General features: G+C 38.7%; 1 protein-coding gene across 8 annotated transcripts in view; it reads right to left on the minus strand.

The window, feature by feature from the left end:
• The window catches only part of LOC108414336 (sickle tail protein homolog), a 131,304-nt gene that overhangs the window by 15,581 nt on the left and 89,367 nt on the right, over nucleotides 1–26,356 (minus strand). For all 8 annotated transcript variants that reach the window (XM_037531068.1, XM_037531069.1, XM_037531074.1 and 5 more), the window contains 5 exons: nucleotides 13,485–14,194; nucleotides 10,013–10,117; nucleotides 8,296–8,342; nucleotides 7,986–8,152; nucleotides 6,154–6,329 (listed from right to left, as the gene is read on the minus strand). In XM_037531068.1, coding sequence (XP_037386965.1) covers nucleotides 6,154–6,329; nucleotides 7,986–8,152; nucleotides 8,296–8,342; nucleotides 10,013–10,117; nucleotides 13,485–14,194 — 1,205 coding nt within the window. The remainder of the gene's footprint in view (nucleotides 1–6,153; nucleotides 6,330–7,985; nucleotides 8,153–8,295; nucleotides 8,343–10,012; nucleotides 10,118–13,484; nucleotides 14,195–26,356) is intronic.

Raw genomic sequence — 26,356 nt, forward strand, 5'->3', positions numbered from 1 at the left:
TTTTTCGAGGATGCATCTAGCTGCGTATTGTCAGCATCGTCAGAAAATCTCACGACTTTTTCTAAATAAAAACAGACTATTCTAAACATCTGTTGATGCAAGGAAAAAAAATAAAATTGTTTTACTTTTCAGTGTCTGCTGGCCATTCATTCATCCCGAAGGGTTCAAAAATGTAGAAGGAACGTGACATTTTCAAATGGTGTAAAATAGAAAGGCTTTATGACAGCGACTGTATGGACTGCTTTTCACTGGACTTCATGTGTTCTGACCTGGCAGTTACTGTCATACACGCCACAAAGAACAGACAGCAACAGGAAAGCGGTCCTGAGTGGGCTTTGGTTGATCTCTACAAGTGTCACATATTGAGTCTCTTGTTTTTCTCATTTCAACTACAATAAGCATCACAGTTGCGTGGTTCCAATGGAAACTGTCGCTACAGATCTCAACTTCAGGAGCCATCGCCATCCCTGTTTCTGATGCAAACCGATCCCATCCACATCCATGTAGCATCAGGCCTTCACTGTAACGACATGAACTGACCTTACCATAGTGCTGTATGAGTCCATCAAAAGCTCAACAAAACTTTCAGGACGTGTAGCCATTCACAATGTCTCTGGTGCCAACTAGGCTATCAGTGTTTGCGAAAGGCCAAGAAAAAAGTAAAGAGAGGAAACTGCCACTGACTGCTGTCAGCGAGTGAGTGTGTTTTTATGCACTTAACAGCTTAATAACTGCAGAAAATCAGATTTTGTCAGTAATCCAATCAATGTGTTTACATGCACTTAGGCAATCAGATAAAGGGAAAACTCAAGAGTCTACAGGAGTCAGACAGTAAACAAATTTCTGCTTTACAACTGCCCAATAAACTCACAGAAGGCGTGACAAACTTTTTTTCAAAAAAACATTGTGCCACTTTACCTGAAAATATGAACATACATACATAATACATGTCTCGCAGTGATGTTGCTCGCTTATTTCCGGTACCGCAGTCAGTTTTTGCACATGCTCAGACTGAGAAATGCGAAAGAAATCAGAGTAAGAGCACTGATAAATTTTACTACTGAGCTAAAATCCAGCCTCTTTAACAGATTTCTTAATAAGATTTCTAGACCTTACTACAATCTAAGTAATCGGAGTGTGCTATCTACGTGAATATTTCAATAATTCATTATGTTTAACAGCAACAAAAGGTAATGAAGTAGGCTTGTCATGGCTATGCAGAATCTTCTGAAGGCTATGTCAAGCTTTTTTACCCACAAGATCATTTCTTCAATTTTGTTCTATCGTTGACAGAAACCATGACCGTTCACAGAATGCTGCTGCTCAAAGTCACGTTTCTTTAAATGAATGTAGGTAACTAGAGTCAACACCTTTAGGAAACACTGATAGCCTAGTTACAAACCGAACGGCATTACAGCTCCATGCCAAGAGGAACACAGAATTTCACAGAACAGCCAATGAATCCATTCCTTTCCACCTTCTGACCCTCAGGTTTCAGGTTGCATCTCGGCATGTCTGGATGGCAGCCCACCATGTGAAGCTGAATTCCAGCAAGACTGAGCTGCTGTTCATCACTGGAACTTCAGGTCCTGACCATGATCTTGCCATGTCATTCGAGAACCTGTCGGTCATTCCGTCTGAAGACGCTAAAATCCAGCTTTTTTTTAATGGCATTTCTAGAAATCTGATAAAGGCCATATTCCGATCTTAGAAATAAGAGTGCGCTGCTCACATGACCACTTGAATAACCAGATAACTGCAGATATCTGATACCACTTGTCTTATTTGACTGCATGTAAAGACACTCAACGTGTCCTCAAACCTTTAATGTGCAAATTGGTCAATTTGGGCGACTACAGTTCTCCATTAGGGAGCAGTGTAGGTCAAACTGATGTCTGGTGGGCTGGAAGTCATACATGAAAGGGTTAAACTTTCCTCCTGCTGTGAAAACCAAATATACATTTCTTCATGGCTTTTCAGCCAGCTGAGATTTAGCGTGGTGTAACTGGGAAAGTTTCAAATAGCGAAACGCTCTGAAACCTGTTTGACACGCTTGGAGAGTGTTTGCTGACAGCGTCAGGAGAGGGAGCTTTAGGTGTGCAGCACTGAAGAGTAAGATTGGAGTATGAGTGGCCACAATAAGCACTAAAGTCAATATTCAGCCAGACATAGTAAAAACAGCTTTATTTATGCCACACATTTCCATTCAGACTAACAGAGTACAGTCAGCATATATGACCTTCCTCATTATTAAATTTAATGTTTTCAATTTGTAAAGCAAATAAAGTGGTTTAGTTTTTCATTTTCAATCTCTTTGACAGAGTCCAGCTCAACACCTTCTCAGCACTCATTCACTCCTTCTCACTCCATATGATACTGTCTTTGTTTGGGGTGATAATGTACTTCTTTTTTTTTTTTTTTTTTTTTTTGTTATTGCTGCTGTTGTTGCTGTAATTGTGTCCTGCACCAATGAACTATAAAGCAGACATGGGAATGAGAAAAGCTCAATAGAAATGAAACATATTATTATTAAACTTAAGTATACTTTCCCACAAATAATACATATTAAACAACAGTGTTTAATGCCTTTGTGTGGGGCAATTAAGTCATTGCTGTTGTTGTTACAGCCGTTGTTGTGTCTGTTGCCTCTGCAAAGTGGCCTTGGGTATGAAACAAGGTGCCAAATAAATTCAAATGATGTTTACTGAATAATTTATTAATTTTTTTTTATGTACTTCTCCCACAAACATAGACGAGTAAAGGCAGAAGTTTTCAATTATTCTACCTGCAAAAATCTCACACATGGAGGCGGCGGTGCATGAACGTGCTTGTCTGTGCGCACTGAGATCATCTCTTGGTAGCGTATGTGCGTCTGTGAGAAAGTCAGGGCTGTTTCTCCTGATTTAGCTGGGGATCTAGAGGCCTCAGGGATGTCTGCAGGGCATTCTCAGACACAGCAGCAGATACCACTTATTTGATTATTGAACACGTACAGCTTACAGTTGCACAATCGACCTCATGCGTCAGAAATACATAGGAAGGAGGAGGAGCTCACCTTACCTTAGTTTCCATCAAAGAACTGCATTATTTTATAGTGACTAAGTATCCACTTACTTAGGGCTGCTGCACAGCCTCTTAAATGAAATTCAAGACTTTGATTATCTTTTTCATAACCGCAATAATAATACAATAATAAAAAAAAGTATATTTTCACTTCGAAACAATGCACGCAAACTCAAATACAGCAAACGATAATATCTACTTTATTCAAACTTTTAACATAAGTTTAATATAAGCAATGGCTCTTCTCCAGGGAATATTTTGACTTTTCCATCTGAATTTATGTGACCAAACTGTAAAGCAAATTATTCAGTAACTGTATGAAATAAATGTAAATTTTCATTTACATAATTATTTTTTTTGTAAAAGCTCCCGTCAAATGAACAGAAAATGTGTTATGATCACTTGTATTGCTATATGCTTTTATTTTACTGCTGAAAGCCAAAAATTTACGCTCTTTGTATTATTTTATAAATATTATTTTTTACAGAGCAGATCACTGAAGAGACGCCATCTGTTTATAGTTTATAGCCCAGATTTGTGAAAAAATGGTTTGACTTTCAGTAAAAAAAAAAAAGAAAAAAAAAGTGTGAGTTCAGCTTCTTTTATTATAAGGGTTTAAAGTTACATCACCCATCTGTTTGATTGGAAAGAAGACAGTTGATTGTACCTTACGAAATACGAAAGTTCATATTGGAACCACCGGTGGTCTCAAGGAGTTGAAGAGGTTAACCCGGTCTTTAGAGGTCATCTTAGAGTTTAAAATGAAAAAAAAAAAAAAACTAAGATGTTTTCATTTTAAATACCCATTTTAAGGGATTTGCAGGACTCCAGCTTAGTTGTACGTGTAAAGCAATATTCTGTGTAAACTGTATTTGTGTAGATATGGATATAAAATGCAACGTTCACAAAAGGGTTCCTGCATACTGAGCTGAGTCATTTTAAATGGTGCAGGTACAGATCCTTTTTCCGGCTGTGTAATTAAAGATTAATCTATCTATTCTCTCCTTTAAACAGACTGTAAATGAAAAGAATTATTAAATACTAACAGCTAACATCACGGAATATATCGGAATATACATTTTTGCACACTACAAGGATGTTAAAAAAAAGCCAGCATTGCCTAAACAGCTTTTTTTTTTTTTTTTACACATTTGGCAAGGATTCTATATTTAGTTCTAAAGGCTTCTTTGACAACAGCAGACCCCTTTTTAGTGCTACATAGAATCAGTTTTAGAATTAATTTTAGATTTTTTTTTTTTAGTGGTCCTATATTTAACCACGGCCTTTAGTAAAGAACCTGCCTTTACTAAAGTTTATAGACCTAAAACTATATGTATGTATATTCTATATAAGCCTAAAAACATGGTGTAATGATTCACAAAATTCAGAATTGAATTCATTATGATACAGTGGTGTCTCAATTTGACATATATTATATATTGATATATTTTGATGAGGCAAAAATAAGCAGTGGCTAAAAATATGCCTTACATCAGAATGTTAAAGCCTTCATTTTGAGTTTATTAACATGATAAAAGTACAATATTTGAAGCAAAAGCTCCTTGTGCTCCAAACTAACACTCTAGCACTCACATGCTAGTTATAGATAGACATGATATGCAGTGATATCATTTTGACAAAATATGCTGTATCGTTGCATCCCCAAAAACTAACTATATATTTAATTCCTTAAAAAGCGTGATGCATGGTGATGCATATTTTTACCAGTACCGCTTCACACACAGCCATAGGATTGGGAGTAGGTTTCATCTTTAGACTATTACTATAGGTTAGTAAGATAAGGATAGTGCCTGAACTGACTCTATAGCAGTGTGGTTAAGTCACTTGCTCTGAGGTTTGAGGTCTGAGTAGCACACAGCTTCTCTAATTTTAGACATGGCTGCGAAAGCAATGTCCATCTAATTATGTCACACTTATTCTGTGCATGTGTAATATAATTTAATAATTTCTGTCATAACAGTTTTTTATTGACGTGGATAAAAATATGATTATTCATAAACATGAAAAAATGCTATACGAAAAGCGTCTATATTCCACTACTGTGTAAACAGGTCCTTTAGTTTGTGTAGTCAGTGTATTTTTTACAAAGGTTTGGAATAATACAGAAATAATCAATTCAAATATGTAATAATAATAATAATAATGATAATAATAATAATAATAATAATAATAATACTAATAATAATGCATTCAATTGATAAGCACCTTTCTCAAATCCTAAGGGACAATAAGAGACAAAATAGTTCTACACTGAAATGCATGGCACACTGAATTGTTTCTCAATAAACTGCAATATAACTATTGCAAGGTCAGACAGTTATAACTGCCACATGACACTGAATTATTATAGTAAAAAGTTACATTTCTAAATAGATCAATCACAGACACTGACAAAAATACTGACTCAGCAGCTTTTTCTAAACTAGTTCAAGGCAAGATTTATAGACGACCAGCTAACCTAAACATGTGATTTGAACTGTAAACTGCACTGTTTACAGTGCTCAATGGCTACTGAGGCACAATAATGTGATTAATAAACATGCAGATCAGAAATAACTCAAAGCTGATTATTAATTGGGCATAATTGGACACATTTCTGCAGCTGATCACTGCGATTACCTGGATCAGGTGTGTTGGGAGCTGAAAAAGGAAAAAAAAATAAGGGCAGGCTGCCATGCTAACCAATCATAGTCAATGCAAGTCAGCAACATGCAATGCTGATCAATCACTTGTAACACTAGCCCATCATATACAATGCAATGCAATCACATGCAAGGCTAATCAATCACTTGCGATATGCGTTGGTATATGCATGAACCAATCGCATATGATGCAAGTCAATCACATACAACACTAGTCAATTGTTTGCAATACTAGCCAAACACGTACAGTGCAACTAAAACATGCAATAAATTAAAAGCTCGCCATGCCAGCAAACTTGTATGATGCTCTGAAGCTTCGAAAGCTTTAAGATTTTGCTCTTAAAGATTTGAACTGTTTCTACTAACAAGTTTCAAGTCCAAGGATTGGACTGGGTAGCTCTGTACTACCTGTTTTGGGTTGTCTTACCCCAGCTGGAGCAGCACGGCTTCCTCCATGGCTAGGTATCTGTGTCTCTCCTCGTCCACCTGGATCCTCTGTTTCTGCAGCGGATCTTCCAGCAGCTGAAGACGCTCACACACTCTCTCCATCAGCTCCTCCTCCATCTGCTGCAGCATCAGCCGCACAGCATCCTGGTTCTGCAGCTGGAAAGCCACACCAACCAAACTCACTAAATTCAATGGAAAGACGCTGCATTTTCTTTCTGTAAAATGTGGGAAAGCACTACACAAATCTGCACCGCTCCAAAACAGGATTTTCTGGCCTCAATCACGGACACTTTCCTTCAGCATTTTTAGATTCAAGCATCATCTATATCAGAGGTCACCAACAGGTGGACCACGGTCCGAGTCCAAACCCAGATGCTGTCCTATGTGGACCTACAGCTGATAAACTACGGAGAATTCTTTCATTTTGATGGAGTGGTCCTATTTTAATCAGCGAAACCTTTGTAGTCTTTATGGTAGCTTTAGAGGAAGAGAAACTCACAGACCAATCGTATGCATGATGAGTATGGCATGACACTTCTCAGCCAATCAGGTCTGTGCATTACAATGCGCATTATGATATTCTGGACCTTCGCTTGAGGAAATTTTCTGTAACTCAACAACAAGAAAACTGTTCGACACGAACTCCTCAGTGCTGCTCACTGTAATGCTAGGCCATTTACTGGTCTCTCTCAATCTGTTAGTTATTTAATCAGCATTTTATTCTCTCTAACAAAACTCCCCAATTCAATTACCAGCAACATTTACTTTATCAGGCATGATATGTAGAGTTAGCACCACCGTAGCTATCAGTAATACACTGATTTTGGAGTGTGTCTGTGGGTCTGGCATGCTCCACTCTAGTTCATCCCAAAGGTGTTTAATGGGGTTGAGGTCAGGGCTCTGTGAGGGCCAGTCAAGTTCTTCCACACTGAACTCACCCAGCCAGGCGTTTATGGAGCTTTGTGCACTGGGGCTCAGTCATGCTGGAACAGAAAAGGTTCCAACAAAAGTTGGAAGTGCACAATTGTCCAAAATGTCTTGGTACTGAAGCATTAAGATTTTCCTTCACTGTAACTAAGGGTTCTAGACCAACCCCAGAAAAACAACTCTATAGCATCATCCCTCCTCCACCAAACTTTACAGCTGGCACAGTGCAGTCAGGCAGGTAACGTTCTCCTGGTTCTACTGCCAGTGTTTGTCTATCGAGACTGCGAGGCTATGTGCTTAATTTGATCCACCTGCTGATTATTACATCTGTTTTTTTTTTTTTAATTTTATTTTAAAGATAGTCCACCAGTCTTGCTGTAATTTTAGCATGCTTATGGCAAGAAGGGTTGCCAGATCCAGAAAAAAAAACACCGGCCCTGAATTTAATCATTAATCCCAGGATAATTGAGGTAAGGATGGTTCTTTCACAACCCCTTGCGCCTGTCCTCAAATGGAGCCATATATATTTATTATGCCAATTTTTGGTACATAAAACCATGTAAATATTTTAAGTGGACCTCGGGGAAAGACAAAACTACAGAAAAAATGAACCCCTTAAAAGCAAAAAGTAAAATTAATGGCTACTTTTATCAGCCATGACAACGTGTTATCGGTTATCCTTAACAGCCCAGAAATTCCATATCTGTGCAACCTTGTATATTAAATTAACATGCATCACCATTATTAGCAAGAACTGCCACCAATATTTGCCTGAAAGTACTTCTTTCTTTATTCTTTCTCATGAGTCCCACTAACTTTACATTTACTATGATACAGTAAATACTGATCCATCAGTATAAGTATATGGCAGTAAGACAGGCTTACCTGCATGTGTCTGAGTTGGTGTAGTTGCTGTCTGAGGTTGGAGACGTTCTTGTGGAAGGTGGTCAGGCTGGAGCTGATGACCGGCTCTGTGGCTGGAGGAGGTGCTGACCCCGAAGAAGGATCGGTCTGAAAAGCAGGACTTTTGCACACGGCCACTGGGGACACTCCTGTAGAGCAGGCACATACTCAGTTTCTCATATCAGTGAAGTACTCGGGTGTGCCAAAGTCAATTAGAAATACTTCAGGGAGTACAATGTATTAATGCTTGTATTAATTCATGCTCTTGTACATGTATAGAAGAAATACTAACCACCGCTGTTTACACTGTGAGCAGGAGATGCCGAGAGGGATTTCTCACTGAAATCAGAGATGGAGAATTGTCACGTGTAAAGCTTTTGTAGAAGCTTTTATTTTCACTGATTTTTATTAACACTTGTTGAGATTTAAACAAAGTCATTCAAAGTCGTTTGATGAGATACTCGCCTTTTCTACATGACGTGATACTCGCCTTTTCTAACTGATTACATGGCTTTTCTTGAGTTGACTCAACTTGAGGAATTTCTCAAATTTCTTAGTTGAGTCAAAAGTTCTCTCAATGCTTTCAGTACTGCGTCTCAGTTATGTACGGTAATAAAATTAATTTGTTTGTTCAGCCAAGACTCTCTCCATCACCCCATCCTGCGAGACATTGAGTACACACTCATGGATGGCTAGGGCATTGCTGGGGCTCAAACTCACAGCCTCCTGTTGGGTAGATGGCTCAGTCCACTGCACCACTCAGGAACACATGAAGCAGCTCGGATTCTGTGTCTTCAAATGTTTAATATACTGGATAGAATATCTGTTGTTTTGACTTTGAAGCGTGGCATCATCTCATGTGGTGCAGCTGTATAATAATTCATCCCAACATCAGGAGGCTGTGAGTTTGAATCCCAGCAATACCACAACGGTCCACTATCCAGAAACCCAAGAGGGGAATATATTTAGGTAAAGTGATTCAAATCTGTATTTAATGTGAACGAACCAGCGTCCTGAAATGACCTGCATGAGCACATCCTACTCTGTAACATCGCATGAATGAATCACGTGCATCATCTGCAAACAGACTGAGGTCAGTCCGAGCCTTCGCTGTTAAGATAATTAACTCTGATCAGTTCTCAGCTTCATTATTAGAGCCAGACAAAGGAGAAAAAAAAAAAGGGGGGGGGGGGGCTGCTTTTCCACCGTTTACAGGCTTTAACGTCTGTTTGGCGCTGCTGCCATGGTAACGCTGAATGATGGCGCACGCACAGTGGAAAAAAGCTCATAAATCTGAGCGACAAATCGGATAAGGATCTGATCTAGGACCACACATGAAAGTGACTCAGGACGGATTTGACAAGATCAGATTTGCATGTCCACACAGCCCTGAAGGGATTTGTGCCACTTCAACCTGGTAATGTGAACACAGCCTAAAAGCTCCCTCACAGAAAGGTATTAGATGAAAGGCTTTATGCCTAAAATATAGTTTTAAGGTAAGATTTTGGCCTAAAACCGTAGTGTCATTTTAGCATTGACAACATCACATAGTATAACCACACAAACTGTAGGTTCACTGGTCATTTTGGAGAGTAAATAAAATGGCTATGTCTGCAGTATAGACATGGTGATCCCTGGTTCCTATCACCACCACTGTGAAGAAATTCAAGTGGGTAAGTTTCTCTACAGTGCACCATTTTTCTAATCCAACCACTCCGAATGACTTTGTCTACATCTCAACTGTGCAGGAATTTAGAAAAAAATCGGTGGCATTAGGCTTACTTATATAATAAACAAGTAATAAACACATTTATGAACTGAAATGATGTGTGAAAAGTCTCAGTATCGGACTGCTGAAGTACAAGCCTTTGTGCAGTGTCATTTGTTTTAATAACAATGCTAACAACAAAATCTAAATGTCTTTTTCAGTCAAAATAAGGTGTTATATAGACAACCTATTCTTATGCTTGTCAGAGTGAATGTGATTAATGCACCTTGCTGAAGCTTACCTGGCCGTGTCTTTGGCACCACTGGTATTTGTCCCCTTTAGAAGTGCATGCTGAACAAGACCAGTCAGGCTAGCTATCTGCTGCTCCATTGCCTTCATCCTCTTGCTGAGGAACACAAACAACACAACTCATTTGGCCCTGCAAGTTCTATTACTTAAAGGAATAGCTTGACCAAAAATTCAATTCACACAATTTCCTCTGTTACCACCAATACAGGCTCTAAAGCTAAACCAGATATCAAGGCAGAAAATGGGGTTCATACTGAGCCTTCTGAATTCTCTCAGTTGCTCAACAAAAAGAGCGTCATGTATTAATTCTACAGTTAATTACAGTATATTTTACAGTGAATGCTGGTTGCCCCCTCTGTTTACGTGCAAACTGTGTGACCCTGATGGTTAACTTCAAGGTTTGGAATGTCTTTGCTGTGGTACAAAGTTAAGGAGTTGACCATCTCCTTCCTTCATTTGGGTAGAAAATTAATTTCTCTTGCTTCAGCTGAAGACCAGCCAGTTGATAACACCACGGGAGGCTATTTTTGGCCTTGAAGCTGAAGGTTAGCCCAATTTTAAGACAGCAGATGTGAGCAGCTCAGTTTTTGACCATAAATGCATTTCCTCCCTTCTCATTTATTGTGCATATATATTAATACTCTTTTGTTCATTCCTATCACAATTGGGCATACATAAGCAGTCTTATATTAGACTTTTTCCTCCGCTACATTTTGAGAAATCTGTCGTTCCTTTTGGTTTCTGTATGTATAAAAACGTAACATGTCAAAACGAAAGAAGCGCAAAGCCAGAGCACCAATCAGGGCCCAGCGGTCACTTTGTTTAGAGCTGGTTTTGACCTGTTGGTCATACCGGCCCAGTGCAGCACATGGTTCAACGTCAGCGCAGCAGCGTAAAACTTTGGGAGAGTCTGTTCAACATAAATGATGAACTAACCTAACTTTGTGTAAATAGAGCACAATATAGAAATATGTCCACATATGCAGTCGAGACTGACGCGGCTTTTTTCTGAATTTCTACAAACACCATTTCATTTTATAGTAAATTAATTTGGGCTGGTTTATGTTTATGAACAGAGGCCTACAGATCAACATAGTAAAGGAGCTCATCTGTGATCCTGAGTTTAAAGCCAGTTTTTATTCAACTTAAACTTGGAACTAGGTTGTAAATAAATCTGAAACTGAAACTTTGCTTTTGTGTAAAAAGTGATTTCAGAGCCACTCGGTTCTCCCTGATGGAAACTGTTTACCTTCAGTGTTTACCAAGAGAGACACTGGAGGACTTTCACCGGAAATGAATTCATGAAGCCAGTCTTGTTATAAAAATGATAACAGGACATCAGAGCCAGAATTACTCTTTTAGTACTTTTACTTTATACTTAAGTACATTTGAAGGTAAATACTTTAGTACTTTTACTCAAGTGGAGGTCTAAAGGGAGGAACTTCTACTTCTACTGGAGGAATATTTTACCTTGGGTGTCTCTACTTTAACTCAAGTGCATGGTTTGTGTACTTCGTCCACCTCTTTTACTAACAACACTAACAGCCCTCCTCGCTACCGCTCTGACATTACTATAAAAATACTCAGGCTCAAGAGAGCTAGCAGTAGCAGAGCAATATTATCTTTGTTGTGCTCTCAAAGGCAGAATGTTTGAGGTTTAGCTTGATGTGGGGGCCATCAACAGCAGATATTAGCATTGGCTTCTGTTCTGAGGAACCATGAACCCACCTCATCTCAGTCATACTGTTAGAAGTGGCCCGGAGAAGATAGCATTCGCGTTACCACAATGTTGTCATTAAATTAGCAACATAAGCAGTGGAGGCACGCAGCCATGGAAAGTAAGGAGAAGATATGGGAGGAGGTTTCATTATTGCTTCATCAAAGCCAGGTTTTCACATTTAATGGACCACCCAAGGCTCAAAAGTGCAGCTGAGGTTGTTTAAATGGTTGAGAGAACTGAAAAAGAAAATACTCTATATGTGAGGTTAAACAGAGCTGTTTTGTTGGTCAGCTTCCGCCAATGGCTACATAGCTCTGAGGAGTGCTGGTCTTGCCTGGCTTCAAATGCAATGCAAGACTCAGCACTACACCTAATCTGTCCTAAATGACCTTTCATACGAATGCAAAGCAAGCATAATCTAAAACATCTTATAGGAATAGGGCACAACAAATGATCGGAAGATCCAACTGGATTTTGCCAACAAGCTGTGAAGATTGTCCAACCACAAAACAGCAAAGGAGCACATTTGTATTCACTGTTGTTTAACCACAGGGTGGAGGGGTAGCCTTTTTCAAATATGCCATTCATTTTTCCCATAGAGAATAAACACTCAGACCCAGAATTCCTGTCCAGAGGTCGGCGTAATGGATATATAGCGTAAAACACGTTCAAGAAGAATGTGCTTTTGGTCTCGTGCTGTCATAGCAACGCCATGTGTGACCAGATATTTCCAAAGATAAAGAAAAGCAGAAAACATATTTAACAGGAACTTTTACAGAAGCCTCAACAACTACATCTAATATCAAAATTCTGATTGGCCTTCCATTCTTTTTGGGAAACTTGCTTTCAGTTTTTCTGCAGCTACACCTTCAAAGTTCAGTTTTATTTTTGTTTCTCCAAGCTAACTAACCCCATTCTTTGATTAAAAGCTTTAAATGATGTTTATCTGACAGAGACAGTTTTACTCTACTTGGTCTTGCACGGTTGGCACTTTTCAGCCGTACTTTTGGAAACTCACTTTTTTTCACTTATTTTTAATTTCCCATCTCACATCTAATCTCAGAAATATATCCTGAAAACTTAACAACTTGTGCTTACTGGCCGTTTTGACTGGAAAGTAATTTATTAATTAAAAAATCAATGGTGGTTTCTTATTTTTGCACAATATTAACCAGTACACCAATATTACACCAATATTATTTCATTCACCTCAGTGAGACCTAAGCAGCTAAAGTACAGCGTGCACATGGCAGGGTCAGTTTTAACAAGGTGTCAAAACAAAGGTTCCCCGATTCAGCAATAAAAGTTACTATAAATAGTTGATTAAAATAGTTCATTTTCAAAAACCGTTTATACACATTTAATTAAAATCATACTATAGATGATATGTAAACACGTGTATTTCAGTTCTGTCATGCTGACATTTGTTGTTCTCAGATTTATTTTACTGTATATATTGTTATGTATTATGATAGAAAACTCATTTGGTTCAAACTGCTATGGGGTCAAGACTAACATTTACACTCACAGTACTCCTGACTACAAACTGAAGCTGCTCGAATTAAGTTTCATGTTGTCATTTGTAGCAGTGGTGTGTAAAAGTGTAGAATGCTTGTACAAAAATATTATTTACCTTATTAATAATCTCAAACTTTAATCAAATACTCTTAACAGTCCGACAAGTGAAATCCATGAGGAGCTTTGCATCTAAAAATGAATAAAATAAGTGGATTTTATCTCTCACCTCTGAGGATCTGCTGTTATTAGCCCTTGAAATGGCCTATCTCCATGACCAGGTGGCAGGTCCGCAAAAACGGGGGAGCCCATGTTCCCTCTGACCCTGCCCACTGCCTCCATAGTGCCGTTACTGTCCTTCCGAAATGATCTCCGAACAGGTGAGGCCCTCTCTACTGCTTGGGCCAGCATGTGGGCATTCTGCCCAGGGTGGATGTCAATCATCCGGACCTCACCCACTCTGTGAGGGGAAGGAGGTGGGGTTTTGGATCCAAGCTGGTTTTCGGAATATTTGCGTGATTTCTGCCTGTAGAGGGAGTGATGGGGTGCATCAGGGACCTCCGAATATCGATGCTGGAGGAAAACTGCCCCGTCTGGCACATCCTGGGACGAGCTCAGGCGGGCTTCAGCCGGGCTGTATGGGTTTGAGCCTAGGTCTTCGTCCGGCTTGACGTCTCGCCGCTCCAGGATGGCGCTGGAGCAGGGAGTGATGGAGCGGGCTGGTGGGGCACTGGACAGACGCTCACGGGGCAGGGTGGCACTGCCCATTGATCGGGAGCCATAGGGCAGCCTGGAGGGTGAGGAGGGCATGGAGCGAGCGGCTGGCGGAGACATGGACCCCTGCACGGTGCGGATGGGGCTGTGTGGGGCCGGCAGGGTGTGGACTAGGCTCTGTCCACTCGCAGGCTGTCTAGTGCCATATAGCTTGTCGCGGGAAATCTGAGAATAGGGGAAAAATCTTTAAACAAGCCACTCAAAAACACAACAATGCTTATTTTTTTCTTTTAAAAGGACATTTAGAAACAGTGAAAATATAAACTTTAGCACTGTATGGCATACTATTGATCACTCTTACTAAACAGATTGATCAGTATTGAGGTTTTGGATCACTCTTTGGCCTGGTTCTCAAATTTTCTCTCTCATAGGGTACAGCATGTTAAATTGGATAATTGTCTCTCACCCTCTTCCTTTTACTCAGCGAGTTCCCCCTGGCTCAATATTAGGACCTACTCTGTTTTCTACATTCATTAACAATATCCCCACATGCTGTTCGTAATTCAATTATTCACTTATATTCTGATCACACAATCTTATTATGTATGCGACCGGTGCTTCTCCTGCATCAGTAGTAACAATACTCCAGGACAGTTTCTCACAAATTCAACAGACTTTCAATAATAATAATAATAATAATAATAATAATAATAATAATAATAATAATAATAATCCATAGTATTTAGGTATCTGGTTAGACAGTACATTTCTTTTAACCATCACATGTCTCCAGTCAAAGGTTAGGCAAAAATTTTTTTATATAGAAATCGCTCTTCATTCACCTCAGCGGACAAACTCATGCATATTTAAATGACTACACTTCCTCTGTTTGTTATGGTGACACTATTAATATATCTGGCTATATGGTTTGCTACAAACACCCCTTTTGAAAACGCATCACTATGCTCTTTATTCACTGGTTAATGCACCTTCTTGGACAACTTGCCATTAAACCCACAGGATTACGCTCATCTATTAAACTCTGTTTGGCCTTTCCACCCCTTATTTATGTGAGCTACTGCAACCAGAATCTGCTACATAACACCAGCTCCTCTATTTACATCAAATTAAAATGTCCTAAATCCAGCTGTTCTCTCAAAAAATGAAAAAAAAACAGTGATTTGCCTTACATTCTTTTTGGGAGACTTGCTTTCAGTTTCTCAAAGAAATCTGCAGCCACACATTCAAAGTTCAGTCTTAGAAGTTGGTTTGATCCAATCCAACTAACCCCACTCTGAATTATGTTGAGGTCTACATTCTGAAGTGGAGAGTCCACTGTTCTGCACACCAGCAGCTTTCTTGTTTGACTTGCAAATTTCCTTTAATTAAAAGCTTTAAATGATGTTTATCAGACGGTGAAACTTTTACTCTACTAGGTAATTTTTTAACTGTACTTTTGGAAACTCCTGTTTTTTTCACTTATTTTTAACTTTCCACCTCATATCTAATCTTCTCAGAAATACATCCTGAAAAATAAATAACTTGTGCTTACTGGCCATTTCGACTGGAAAGTAGTTTATTAATTAAAAAATGAATGGTGGTTTCTTATTTTTGCACAATAATAATTAAGTCAGAGAATTTACACCAATATTATTTCATTCGCCTTGATGTATTTCAGTTATATCATGCCGATATTTGACCCTTGATCTTCCTATGGAGTGTAAAGATGTTTTTATAGTAGTTCTTTGATTCTATACAAATGCTTCTACTGTATAGCACTTTGAGATTTGCTTAAAATGTAAAGTGCCTTACAAATAAAATTCATTATTATTATTATTATTATTATTATTATTATTATTATTATTAATAATAATAATATTTCCTGTTCTTCTCTGTGACAGTTTTATCCACCCATAATAGTAACCACATCAGTAAGTATGTGATAACTATGTGACTAGCACAATGCTAAGCAGTAGAGTACAAGTTCCCATTATTTAGCTTAGTTGTAGCTTAGTTAGCTACATTAGCCTCATTGCTTCAGCACAAAAAAAAGAAGCAAACCTTTGATGTGTTTTAGTGGCTTGACTATATTTAGAGTAAGAGGGAAAACTGTATTCATTTGATTTTTACAATTTTTACAACATTTTTACATAATATCAGTTTAAAATCGGCTCTTTCAAAGTTATTTATTTATTCCAAGATATTTAAAAGTCATTCGCAGTTGTGGACTTCAAAGCCTGTAATAGTGACTTTATAGCAGCAGTTCTGACTGAATGTGTCTGTACTCATTTGCATTCCTTTAATTCATTCACTGGGGCGAGATTCCCTGATAACTAGAAAAAGTGTTTACAAGCAACCTCTTCAATGGAGAAATGAACGTGGTTATGGGAAAGAACAAGCATCAACAACTCTTTTTTTCTGCCTTTAAAAAGGAATTTCCTCTGAAAAGAGTCTAACCTATTCACAGGTGTACGGTGCGATACAACAGATAAAAGGATGCCATTATTTGCATCTGTTGCATGGTAAAAACTCCCTATTCATATTAATAACTAGTTTTGAAAGGAGGAAACTGAAGACTGAATCTTGTGTCTATGTTGGTGTGATTAAGGCTCAAGAATAATGGCACACTAAGACTTAAACAAAGGGCTGAATGTGGCATCAACAATAGCCCTGTCTGGACCTGCCTTCATGCAGTGGCCAGGCTTAAGCATGCAGGAATAAAGCAGTGAGCCTGCAGGTGAATTAACCCGTGTCAAACAAAGTCTATCATCATTTTCACTGTTAGCACAACAGCAGGAAGGTTGCTCAATTAAATCTGTCAGCTCACTCTAAAGTGCCTTAGATCTACACTTGCAAATCAAATGCTTGATAAGAAACATGTTAAGGTAGCTCTCAAACTAGACAGTTAAAGTGACAGCAAATGGACAAAATTATGGCTGTTACTACTGTTTCAGCTTTACAACATACTTTGTCCATTTTTATGATAGAAGTTTGTCAAATTAAATCTACAGTTTCAGTTTCCTCACTACATTGCCTGAGAATCCTAATCTACAAAGTACAGTGTTAATTTAAATCCATCAATTAAACGATTATGTCACATTCCTCTTTTGTGGCCTAACCTGGCTGTTGTGTTTGTTCCCTAATTAAATGGATCAAATTAAATCTATAGTCAGTAACTGGCTGAAAGCTTTACTATAGTAGATCTGAAGCTCATACATCTCAGATAGGTCAGATAGTGCCTCTGTAAAACAATACTTTGTTTGAAAATGCTCGTTTTAGCCCGGGCTAGTCAGCATTATGCAGATTAGATTCCAAAACCTGCTGCTATCTTTTATTATTAGCATTTTTTATGATTTTATCAGTACTATTTCTAGATTTTTAGGGTACAGACATGTAAATAAACAAAGCAATGATTTGCAAATCCATGTTGCCATATATTACCCGTAGTACAAAGACAAGACGTTTAATGTTTTACTTGCCAGCCTGGTTGTTTGTTTCCTGTAAATTTTCTAAATGTTTATTCAAAGTACTAAAAAGGCACAACTCTCACGTCTTATGAAAACTCTTCATATTTTCATATGCTCAATGGTCTGAATTGATGCCTTAAACATGTTACAATAACGCTGGGGCAATTTAAGACTAAGAACATTGTGAAATGTTTAAAAAAAAAAAAATCTAAAAAAAGTTATGAAACTATGCTCGGGCATAAACGGAGCATTCACAGAAGACCTAGTCCTTTGATTAAGGGTGGGTTGAGGCCAGATGACAGTCCTCAGTGGGCAATTGGGATTTTGGGTATCTGATTCTCTACAGTGCATATCATCGTAAACAGATTGAGTGCATATTATCATTAAAAGATTCAGGGAATCCAGAGAAATCGCGGTGCATAATAAGCAAGGCTGAAAGCCATATCTGAATGTCTGCGACTCCCTCAGACAACACAGCATTAAGACCCACCACACTTTTTTTGATGAATATCACCACATATGCTTGGGAATACTTTGACAAACTGCCGTCAGTAAACTGTGTTTGTTACTGTGTCCATAAATGCAAGTTAAGACTGTTTCATGCATAGTGGACGTCATATGTCAACAACATCCAAATACACTGCCGACTTTGAGCTTGAGTTAATCTGAAATGGACTGATACACAGTGGAAACATGTACTGTGGTCTGACGAGTCAACCTTTTGGACTGTTTATGGAAAAAATGGACGCTGTACTCCCCAGGCTAAAGAAGAAAAACACCATCCAGATTGTTCCAAGTACACAAAATTCAACCTATGTAGTTGTGCAGCTGAAGAAAAGATGGAAGAATGGCAGAAATTCCCTGGATCAACTGGTGTCTTCAGTCCCCAAACTATTAAGTGTTGTTAAAAAATAATCTGCTCAATTCAACTGAATTCATCCAGGCGATTTCACACACTGTCCCACCTTTTCTGGAACTGAGGTTAGTAGTTTCTGAAAGCAGGGGGTGGGAGTGGGAGTGATTCAGCACACTCCTTCAGTAGGATTACCCATCCTCCTCAGGGGAGGCGTGTTTGAACAGGTGCAGTGCACATTAGCTTAAAAACTCCCCAGAAAATGCTGCAGTATGTCCCCTTTCTGGGAGAGCACGAAGCTTTCTGTCAGTACACGTTAATTTTCTTATGAGTGAACCAGAAACACATAAAGACATGCTCCACGGAAAAGAAACACAATGAAATCGTTACCACAACAGCTTCCAGCAGGAGAGCCAAGGCTGCTATGAATGCAGCCTGGCCTTTTAGCACACTCACTAAACACAGGAGCAAGCTTAATGCCTATAAACTGACTTTATACTGTAAACGTCCCATCAAATCTTTTAAGAGACATAACCCACAAAAGACGGGCAAATGCACCAAACACAAAAGCTACAGACAATGGGTCCTTTAATGGCCTAGCGAACAGGTGTGTTATGCTGGCGAGCGTGTGAGCACATGTTTGCCTTCTCACACATTCGCATGTCCTGATTGGCAGCTGCTTTTGTTGATCGTGTCCCTATCTGCGCACTGATCTCACTCCTGCTTTGGGAATGTAAACGGTTTAGTGGTACCTGCTGCCTGACACTGCTGTTTTTTTTGTGGAGAAGATGGGCGTGTTACGTGGTTGACACTAGGCTGATGGCTGATGACAGCCGTTTATGTCTTTTAAACAGGTGTTCCAGTAATGGTTAAAGAAAAACAGGCATTCTTTTTAAGAAGCTAAACTGGAAACATGTGGAGTCTTTATGCTTCTGGAGAAACACTGGGGATGTTCCTCATCGGCTGCCAGTGCCGGAATCCACTGCAGAGGAAAAGACTGGCTGTTCTGCAGCAGCAATGTTTGCATGCAGGCTAATAATCTGTGAATAATCCAAGTAACAGCTCAATCGGAATAGAATATGTCCATGTAAACACCTCAATCGGAATAGTCTAGTCCAATTGAGTGCTATTCGGAATACAATTAGTATCTGATTGAACGAGGTGGGTAATCCTGTAAATAATCCATTAAATAGAAGAATAATATCAGAGTAAACGCCTGTATCCGATTACATTCCCTATCGGAAAGTTTAAATCCGTTCTGCATGTGCGTCGCGTCGTGGTGAGAGTTTATACCGTTCAACACGGTGGAGCTGAAACTGGTCTGCAGAGAAGATGAAGTTCATGCTCTGATCTTTAAAAGATGGCTGTGGGACGGACGTCCAGCTTATGTGTCTCAGATCACGACATCTTCCTCTCAGCCTTCTTTTATAAGGACATATGAAGCATGTTTTCCTGAGTCTGTCATCATTTTAAGGTAATTAAAAACACAAGCTCGCCAACTGGACTCGTCTCACTCTGACTGGACCTCACGTGATGTTCGCTGTCATGGTAACGTTTACTCCAAGTGGTTCTCCACGCATGCGCGTCATTTTGCATTACCTGTAGTGAGCATGCCAATGAAGATTTTCCATCAGATTGTTGAGTAGGGTGAGCATAAACACCTCAGTCTTAATGTGCAATCGGAATATATTCAATCGCACTGGCAAAAATCTTGGCATGTAAACACAGCCACTGATAAGATCAAACCAAACCAACTACTCCAAGGGTGCACAGAAAGCTCAAACCCAAACAGCTCAACCTCCCTGCAATGGAATCCGATAATCTGGACTAAGCTACCTCACATTTTTCCATTGTACATTCCTTTTGCAGATGTAAACCATGCCTTTCCAGATCTGCAACATTAAAAGGCATATGCCAGCATTTTCCAGCCTAATCTATATCTACCATATCTGGAGCATATGTCTTCCACCATAAAGAATAATTGACACATTTCCTTGAAAAAAAAACTGAAAACATGCATCTGCCCATTGGTTTCTATTCTAAATGCGTGTGAAGTCAATGCATATTCCATTCTTTTCTAAGTAGTATTCTGCTGGTTTGTGTACAGTGGCATATATTTTATTTACGTTATGTAAATATGAGAAAAAGGAACTGTGTTGGCTCATATACAGAGTCTTCAACCCAAAGTTTAAATCACAGCTCCTTGAAACAAGTACTGAAATTCTGTGGGAAGTGCAGATTGTAAATACATACGATATTCATGTTTGCAAGTAGAAAAAGATGCATAATATAAATGATATAAAATATTTTCACATTTTTTGACACATTTTTGTTGTTTTGTGACATTCAAACAAACAGAAAGGAGTCTGCACAATGGCAGTTGTTTGAGTTTCAGCTTCAGTTGTTTTCAGCTCCATTCATTTGTAGATTTAGCGAAAAAAATAAAAATAAAGCGAACTTCAGATGTATGTTTTTTTTTTTTTTCTCGATAAACTGTTGCTTTAAATCACTTAAAGAAAATATTCCAAATAAACAGCATCTGTGATTGTGACTTCACAGGAGTAGTTCATATCGAATGTGTCTGTGTTCATTTGTATTTCACCGAATATTCTTTCATTCCGTCATAAACACTGTAGTGGCGTGCCACGACTCGTATGAACAGAACAAACCATGATGACGATACCTCTCTGGCTGAATGGCTGAGCCAGCAGTGTCACCTCCTGCTGTCTAGCCTGTCATATCTGTAATAGTCTGCTTTGTTTATTGAGGCTGTGGACATAAAGGAGTTGCCGGCCTTTTGTTAGCCTCAGCCTAACATGGACAGCAGAGCGACTGCTACGGTTACTCTCACGCCACATTAGAAGCCGCCTGACTTGGTCAGCTGCATCAGATGAGGCCACAGTCTCAAGTGCGCAAACAAACTGTGGACAAGCTGGGACTAAATTCTGTGGCGTGATGACAGATTTATATAAAATTTATATAAAATTCCCTTTCCACCTTATATATCTATTCCATTCAGGTGCCAGAGTATACAGTATCTGGTGCTCCATTTAAGGCGAAATGGCAAATATGGGGAAAAAATCTGCTTTGTAGATAAGGAACAACATTTAGCATCGTTTTTGTCCAAGTTGTAGAAAGCAATACTGACAGAGACTGATCAATATATAGTTTTTATTATTTTCCAGCACAAACACTCCACAAACCCCACACCCAGTGCAGGAATTCCAGCTGAGGCTCTGGACTCCAGCCTGAATCCCCATGAGCCCACCGGCCCAGCCTCATAGCTGATAGTGAACAAACAGAATACACCACTCATGCTCAACCACTCATAATCTGATACAGCACATCACCCCACCCAGACACGCCACATCTCAAATAACCATCTACTGCTCTGTCATTCCTCAGTGTTTATACATACACAGTCGCTCACTGTTATTAACCACAGCAGGCGGGTAACGACGCTAGACCCTTCAAAAGTCTGGAATCACTTGCCACATTAATCTTCTGTCTTATATATGATTTATATAATGCAGATATATGTATTATAAAGTAGTCAAGACATCGCTAGATGCTTTATTTGAAAGTGACGTATTTTGGAAAACAAGAAGTTACAAAATGATTAACAATATACTTAATCTATTTACAATATTTGAGATTTGATTACCGCTGTAATATTGGATGTTCATGTATTTATAGGTTAATTATAGGATCAGCCGATGCAGATCCAATAATTAAATGCTTTAAGATGAGCTTTTTGCAGCTACCAAAGTGTCCACTGTGGACTCTAACTTTAGTGAATATAATTAAGCTGCGTTGAGCTGCTAGTGAGCAACGAGGAGTAGAAACAATTTACATCTTGCCATAAAGACGGCTGTGCTGAGACACTGCAGCATTTTAATATAAAAAGTCGAGAACTGTCACAATACAAAGAGCATTGTTAGTGTAGGCGGTGGTTGGTTAGTGTAGTGGGTAACACCTCTGCCTTCTACGCTGTAGACTGGGGTTCAATCCCCACCTGGGTGAGCACCCTATACTATACCAATAAGAGTCCTTGGGCAAGACTCCTAACACCACCTTCGCCTGCCTGTGTAAACTGATCAAATTGTAAGTTGCTCTGGATAAGAGCGTCAGCCAAATGCCGTAAATGTAAATGAAATGTAAGAGCATGTTTATAAATGCTTATAAATGCTGGCTCCCCCACTGCCACCCCACCACACTGAAAATACAGCTCACTTCAGGCTTTGTAAGTCTTATGTTTCAATCATGCAAATATATTCCAGTGTTTCTCAAGAAAAAAAATGCATTGTTCAACTGTGAAATTGCATTTTCTGGCTGCTGTGAAAACAGGATCACTGAAGCACTGAAGATGAGGCATCTAAAATCGGCTGTCATGCTGAAAGAATTTGACCACGCTACTGTTTTACTGAAAACTAAAAACATCACAGTGTGAATATGTGTCATTTCAGAACAGATTTGTTACAGTGTTGAACAAAGCATGTGCTTAACAATTTAAGCCGAAAATGTGTGGATTTTTATTTGGTTTGCCACCTTAGAAGAAGAAAATTCATGAATAATCATGTAATTCACACTTCAGTCACCTTCTAACGTTACTCTGATTCAACAAATCAATAATAAGTGCGCTCTAAATGAGCTTGCAAGTTCGGTGAGGAAGCATCACAGTGCATCCAACAATAAAAGACAGGATGGTGCTTCGTTTCTACAGTGATAGAAAACACAGAAAGGTCCGTTTTATTATGCGCAGCGTGGACACGGACATGTCACATCTCCCAGGGACAGATTATTGACCGGGCCATCAGGACCGGTGCCCACAGACCGACTGTAATAATAACTGCAGATGTAAACATTAGATGAACAAATAGCTGCTGAATATGTACAAAGTAACTAAATTAAAGAAATAAATGAAGAAATATCGTTATTTTATGTTATTTTTGACAAATGGAATATTGCTGTTGCCATTCGTGAGATTAATGAGATGTTAGCATTTACCCGTCCATGGCTGTAAGGCTGCTTCTGTTTTTGCATTACAACCCAGTTCGACTTGAAAGTAAAATGTGTAAAAAAATCCTAAATTAATCTAAAGTACGGCAATATGATATTTTATTGTTAGCATATCACAACAAGCTTTTCTGAGCATTTTGTGGAAATCAACAGTATTTAACAGAACACTGACTAGCTACATGTATTATATATAATTATATTACACTATATTATATAATATATATATTATATACACACACACACACACACACACACACACACACACACACACAGTGCTGTGAAAGTCTTGGCACCCAAGACACAATTTTCAAAATCTATTTATTTGTGTAGTTTGTGTTTATTTGCTGAGAAAAGTGTTAATACTTGAATAAACCATAAAATTGATAGTATATTAACAAATAATTATATATATATATATATATATATATATATATATATATATATATATATATATATATATTAAACAGTGATGTTCTGGATGTTGGTGTGTTTGTTTACCCATCTCCAAGCCTCTCCTCGAGGAAGCCCAGTATTATATGTAGTTAAAAAGCAGCTCCTGGTTTGACCAGTCAGTGCTCAGTAATTGAGCTCATGATGTAATTGATGATATTAACGAGTCTCTGTGGCGGCTGTGAAGGTGTCCAGGAAAAATATGGACCCGAGAAATTCTTGTTATTTTTTATTGTTTTCTGTTTATTTGAATTATGAATACGACTTTATTCTAATGTATATTGTGATAAACTCACTGCTGAGGTCAACTGGTTAAACATTTGCTGAGGTGCCTAAAACTTTCACACAGTACTGTATATATTTGCAGTATACAATATCTTCTGTAACATTTAACCATAATGCCACAATGGCATGCATACAATGGCACGTTAGGGCATTTCAAATTAATAAAGTACATCTTTTTAAAACAATAGATAAAAAAAAAATGTACCTCTCTTTTCTTTGAACGTCTCTCAGTGGATTTCTGAGGGGACGTTTGGTTTAATAGGGTTAACAGTGCACTGGAGTCTGCAAATACCGCTGTAATTCTCACATGATGAACAAATTATGAATTAAGAAAAATGTTACTTATTTCCAGAGTTGGGAAACTCCAGACTGAAATCACACCCAGCACACTTTAGCAACACAGTAGAAACCTCTACAAATGGCTTTCATTACAGCGAGTCTGGTTACAATTATGACCAAAGCTCCAGATGCTAACAGGAATTTTATGGGGCCAAAGCAATGCCACTGTCTGGCCTGCTGAATCAGTCTGTACTGCACTCACTCCCGAGGCACTGGCACCTACTGACATTCCGGATGAGCTCAGTATTTAAAAGGCGAAATCAGATTTATTCAGATTTCCCCTCCACCCAAATGAAGAAGATCTGCCAACACGTTTGCTACCCGACGTTGTGCACTGAAGCTACAAGTAACGGAAGCTTATATACACCAATTACCAGCAAAGTGCCTAAATCTTCACACATTTGCCTCAAAGCATGTTGAGTTTTTAAAACTCTTAAGGAAAGGCTACATTTACTTACTTCTTAGACATAAGATGTGACGTAAACATTGTTAAAAACAATGTCAAACGAACCATTTACTGCCCGATCCAAACTTTTTTCCAAACAAAATTCTCTACACAGATCAGGCGTAACATTCTGACCACCTCACTGTTTCTACGCTCACTGTCCATCTTATCAGCTCCACTTACTGTATAGCTGCACTCCGTAGTTCTACAGTTACAGACTGTAGTCCATCTGTTTCTCTGATACTCTGTTACCCTGTTCTTCAGTGGTCAGGACCCCCACAGACCCTCACAGAGCAGGTACTATTTGGGTGGTGGATCATTCTCAGCACTGCAGTAACACTGACGTGGTGGTGGTGTGTTAGTGTGTGTTGCGCTGGTCTGAGTGGATCAGACACAGCAGTGCTGCTGAAGTTTTTAAACACCTCAAGTGTCACTGCTGGACTGAGAATAGTCCACCAACCAAAAATATCCAGCCAACAGCGTCCTGTGACCACTGATGGACTAGAGGATGACCAACACAAACTGTGCAGCAGCAGATGAGCTGTCATCTCTGACTTTACATCTACAAGGTGGACGGAAGGTAGGAGTGTCTAGTAGAGTGGACAATGAGTGGACACAGTGTTTGAAAACTCCAGCAGCACTGCTGTGTCTGATCCACTCGTACCAGCACAACACACACTAACACACCACCACCACGACAGTGTTCCTGCAGTGCTGGTGAAAATAGTTTGTTTCTTTAATTTTGCACTGGAGTTAATGTAGCTAACACGGATTAGCATTGGGAAAACAGGCATACCTAAATCATCACATGTTTCTGAAAACCTTGTTAAGTTGTTAAGTAATTTCAAATAGACTCGCTTATGTGGTTTCTAACATGGTAGTTTCTCACACTGTTCTATATAAAAGTGGACAAAAGCACCACCACTGCAGTCTTGAAGTCTAAAGATAACAGTACGTCAAACACCATCATAATGTCCTACAGTGTCACAAAAACAAGTCTATTTAAAGTCCCAGGGAACTACAGAGTGGTCTATTAAACAAACATCAAAGTTTGAATGAAAAAATATGAATATAAATATGAATTTAACCCTCTATTGCACAAACTATTACATAAACCTGATAAAAATGTTATAACAACATGTTTTTGTTATTTAAAATTGCTGAAATATTGGAAACACTTTAAAAAAATCTGTAAAAATATGTAATTCTATATATTTTTAAGTGATTTGGTAAATTGATGTCAAATGGCAAAAGTGCGCAATGATACCGTAGCACCATAAAATCTAAAAAAAAAAAAAGCACTATAAAATCAAATTTTCTCCAAAAACATCTTTTTATTAAAAAACAAGACCAAACAAATCCAAATTATACTTAGTAAAAAACGTACAACCCAATATTCACAAATAAGTTAAGTGATACTTTTTTAATCCCACAAACGGGGAAATTCCACCTCTGCATTTGACCCATCCATGAAGTGAAACACCACATACACACTAGTGAACACACACACACTAGGGGGCAGTGAGCAC

The sequence above is a fragment of the Pygocentrus nattereri genome, chromosome 19 (genome assembly GCF_015220715.1).
Source record: "Pygocentrus nattereri isolate fPygNat1 chromosome 19, fPygNat1.pri, whole genome shotgun sequence".
Taxonomy (NCBI): Eukaryota; Metazoa; Chordata; class Actinopteri; order Characiformes; family Serrasalmidae; genus Pygocentrus; species Pygocentrus nattereri.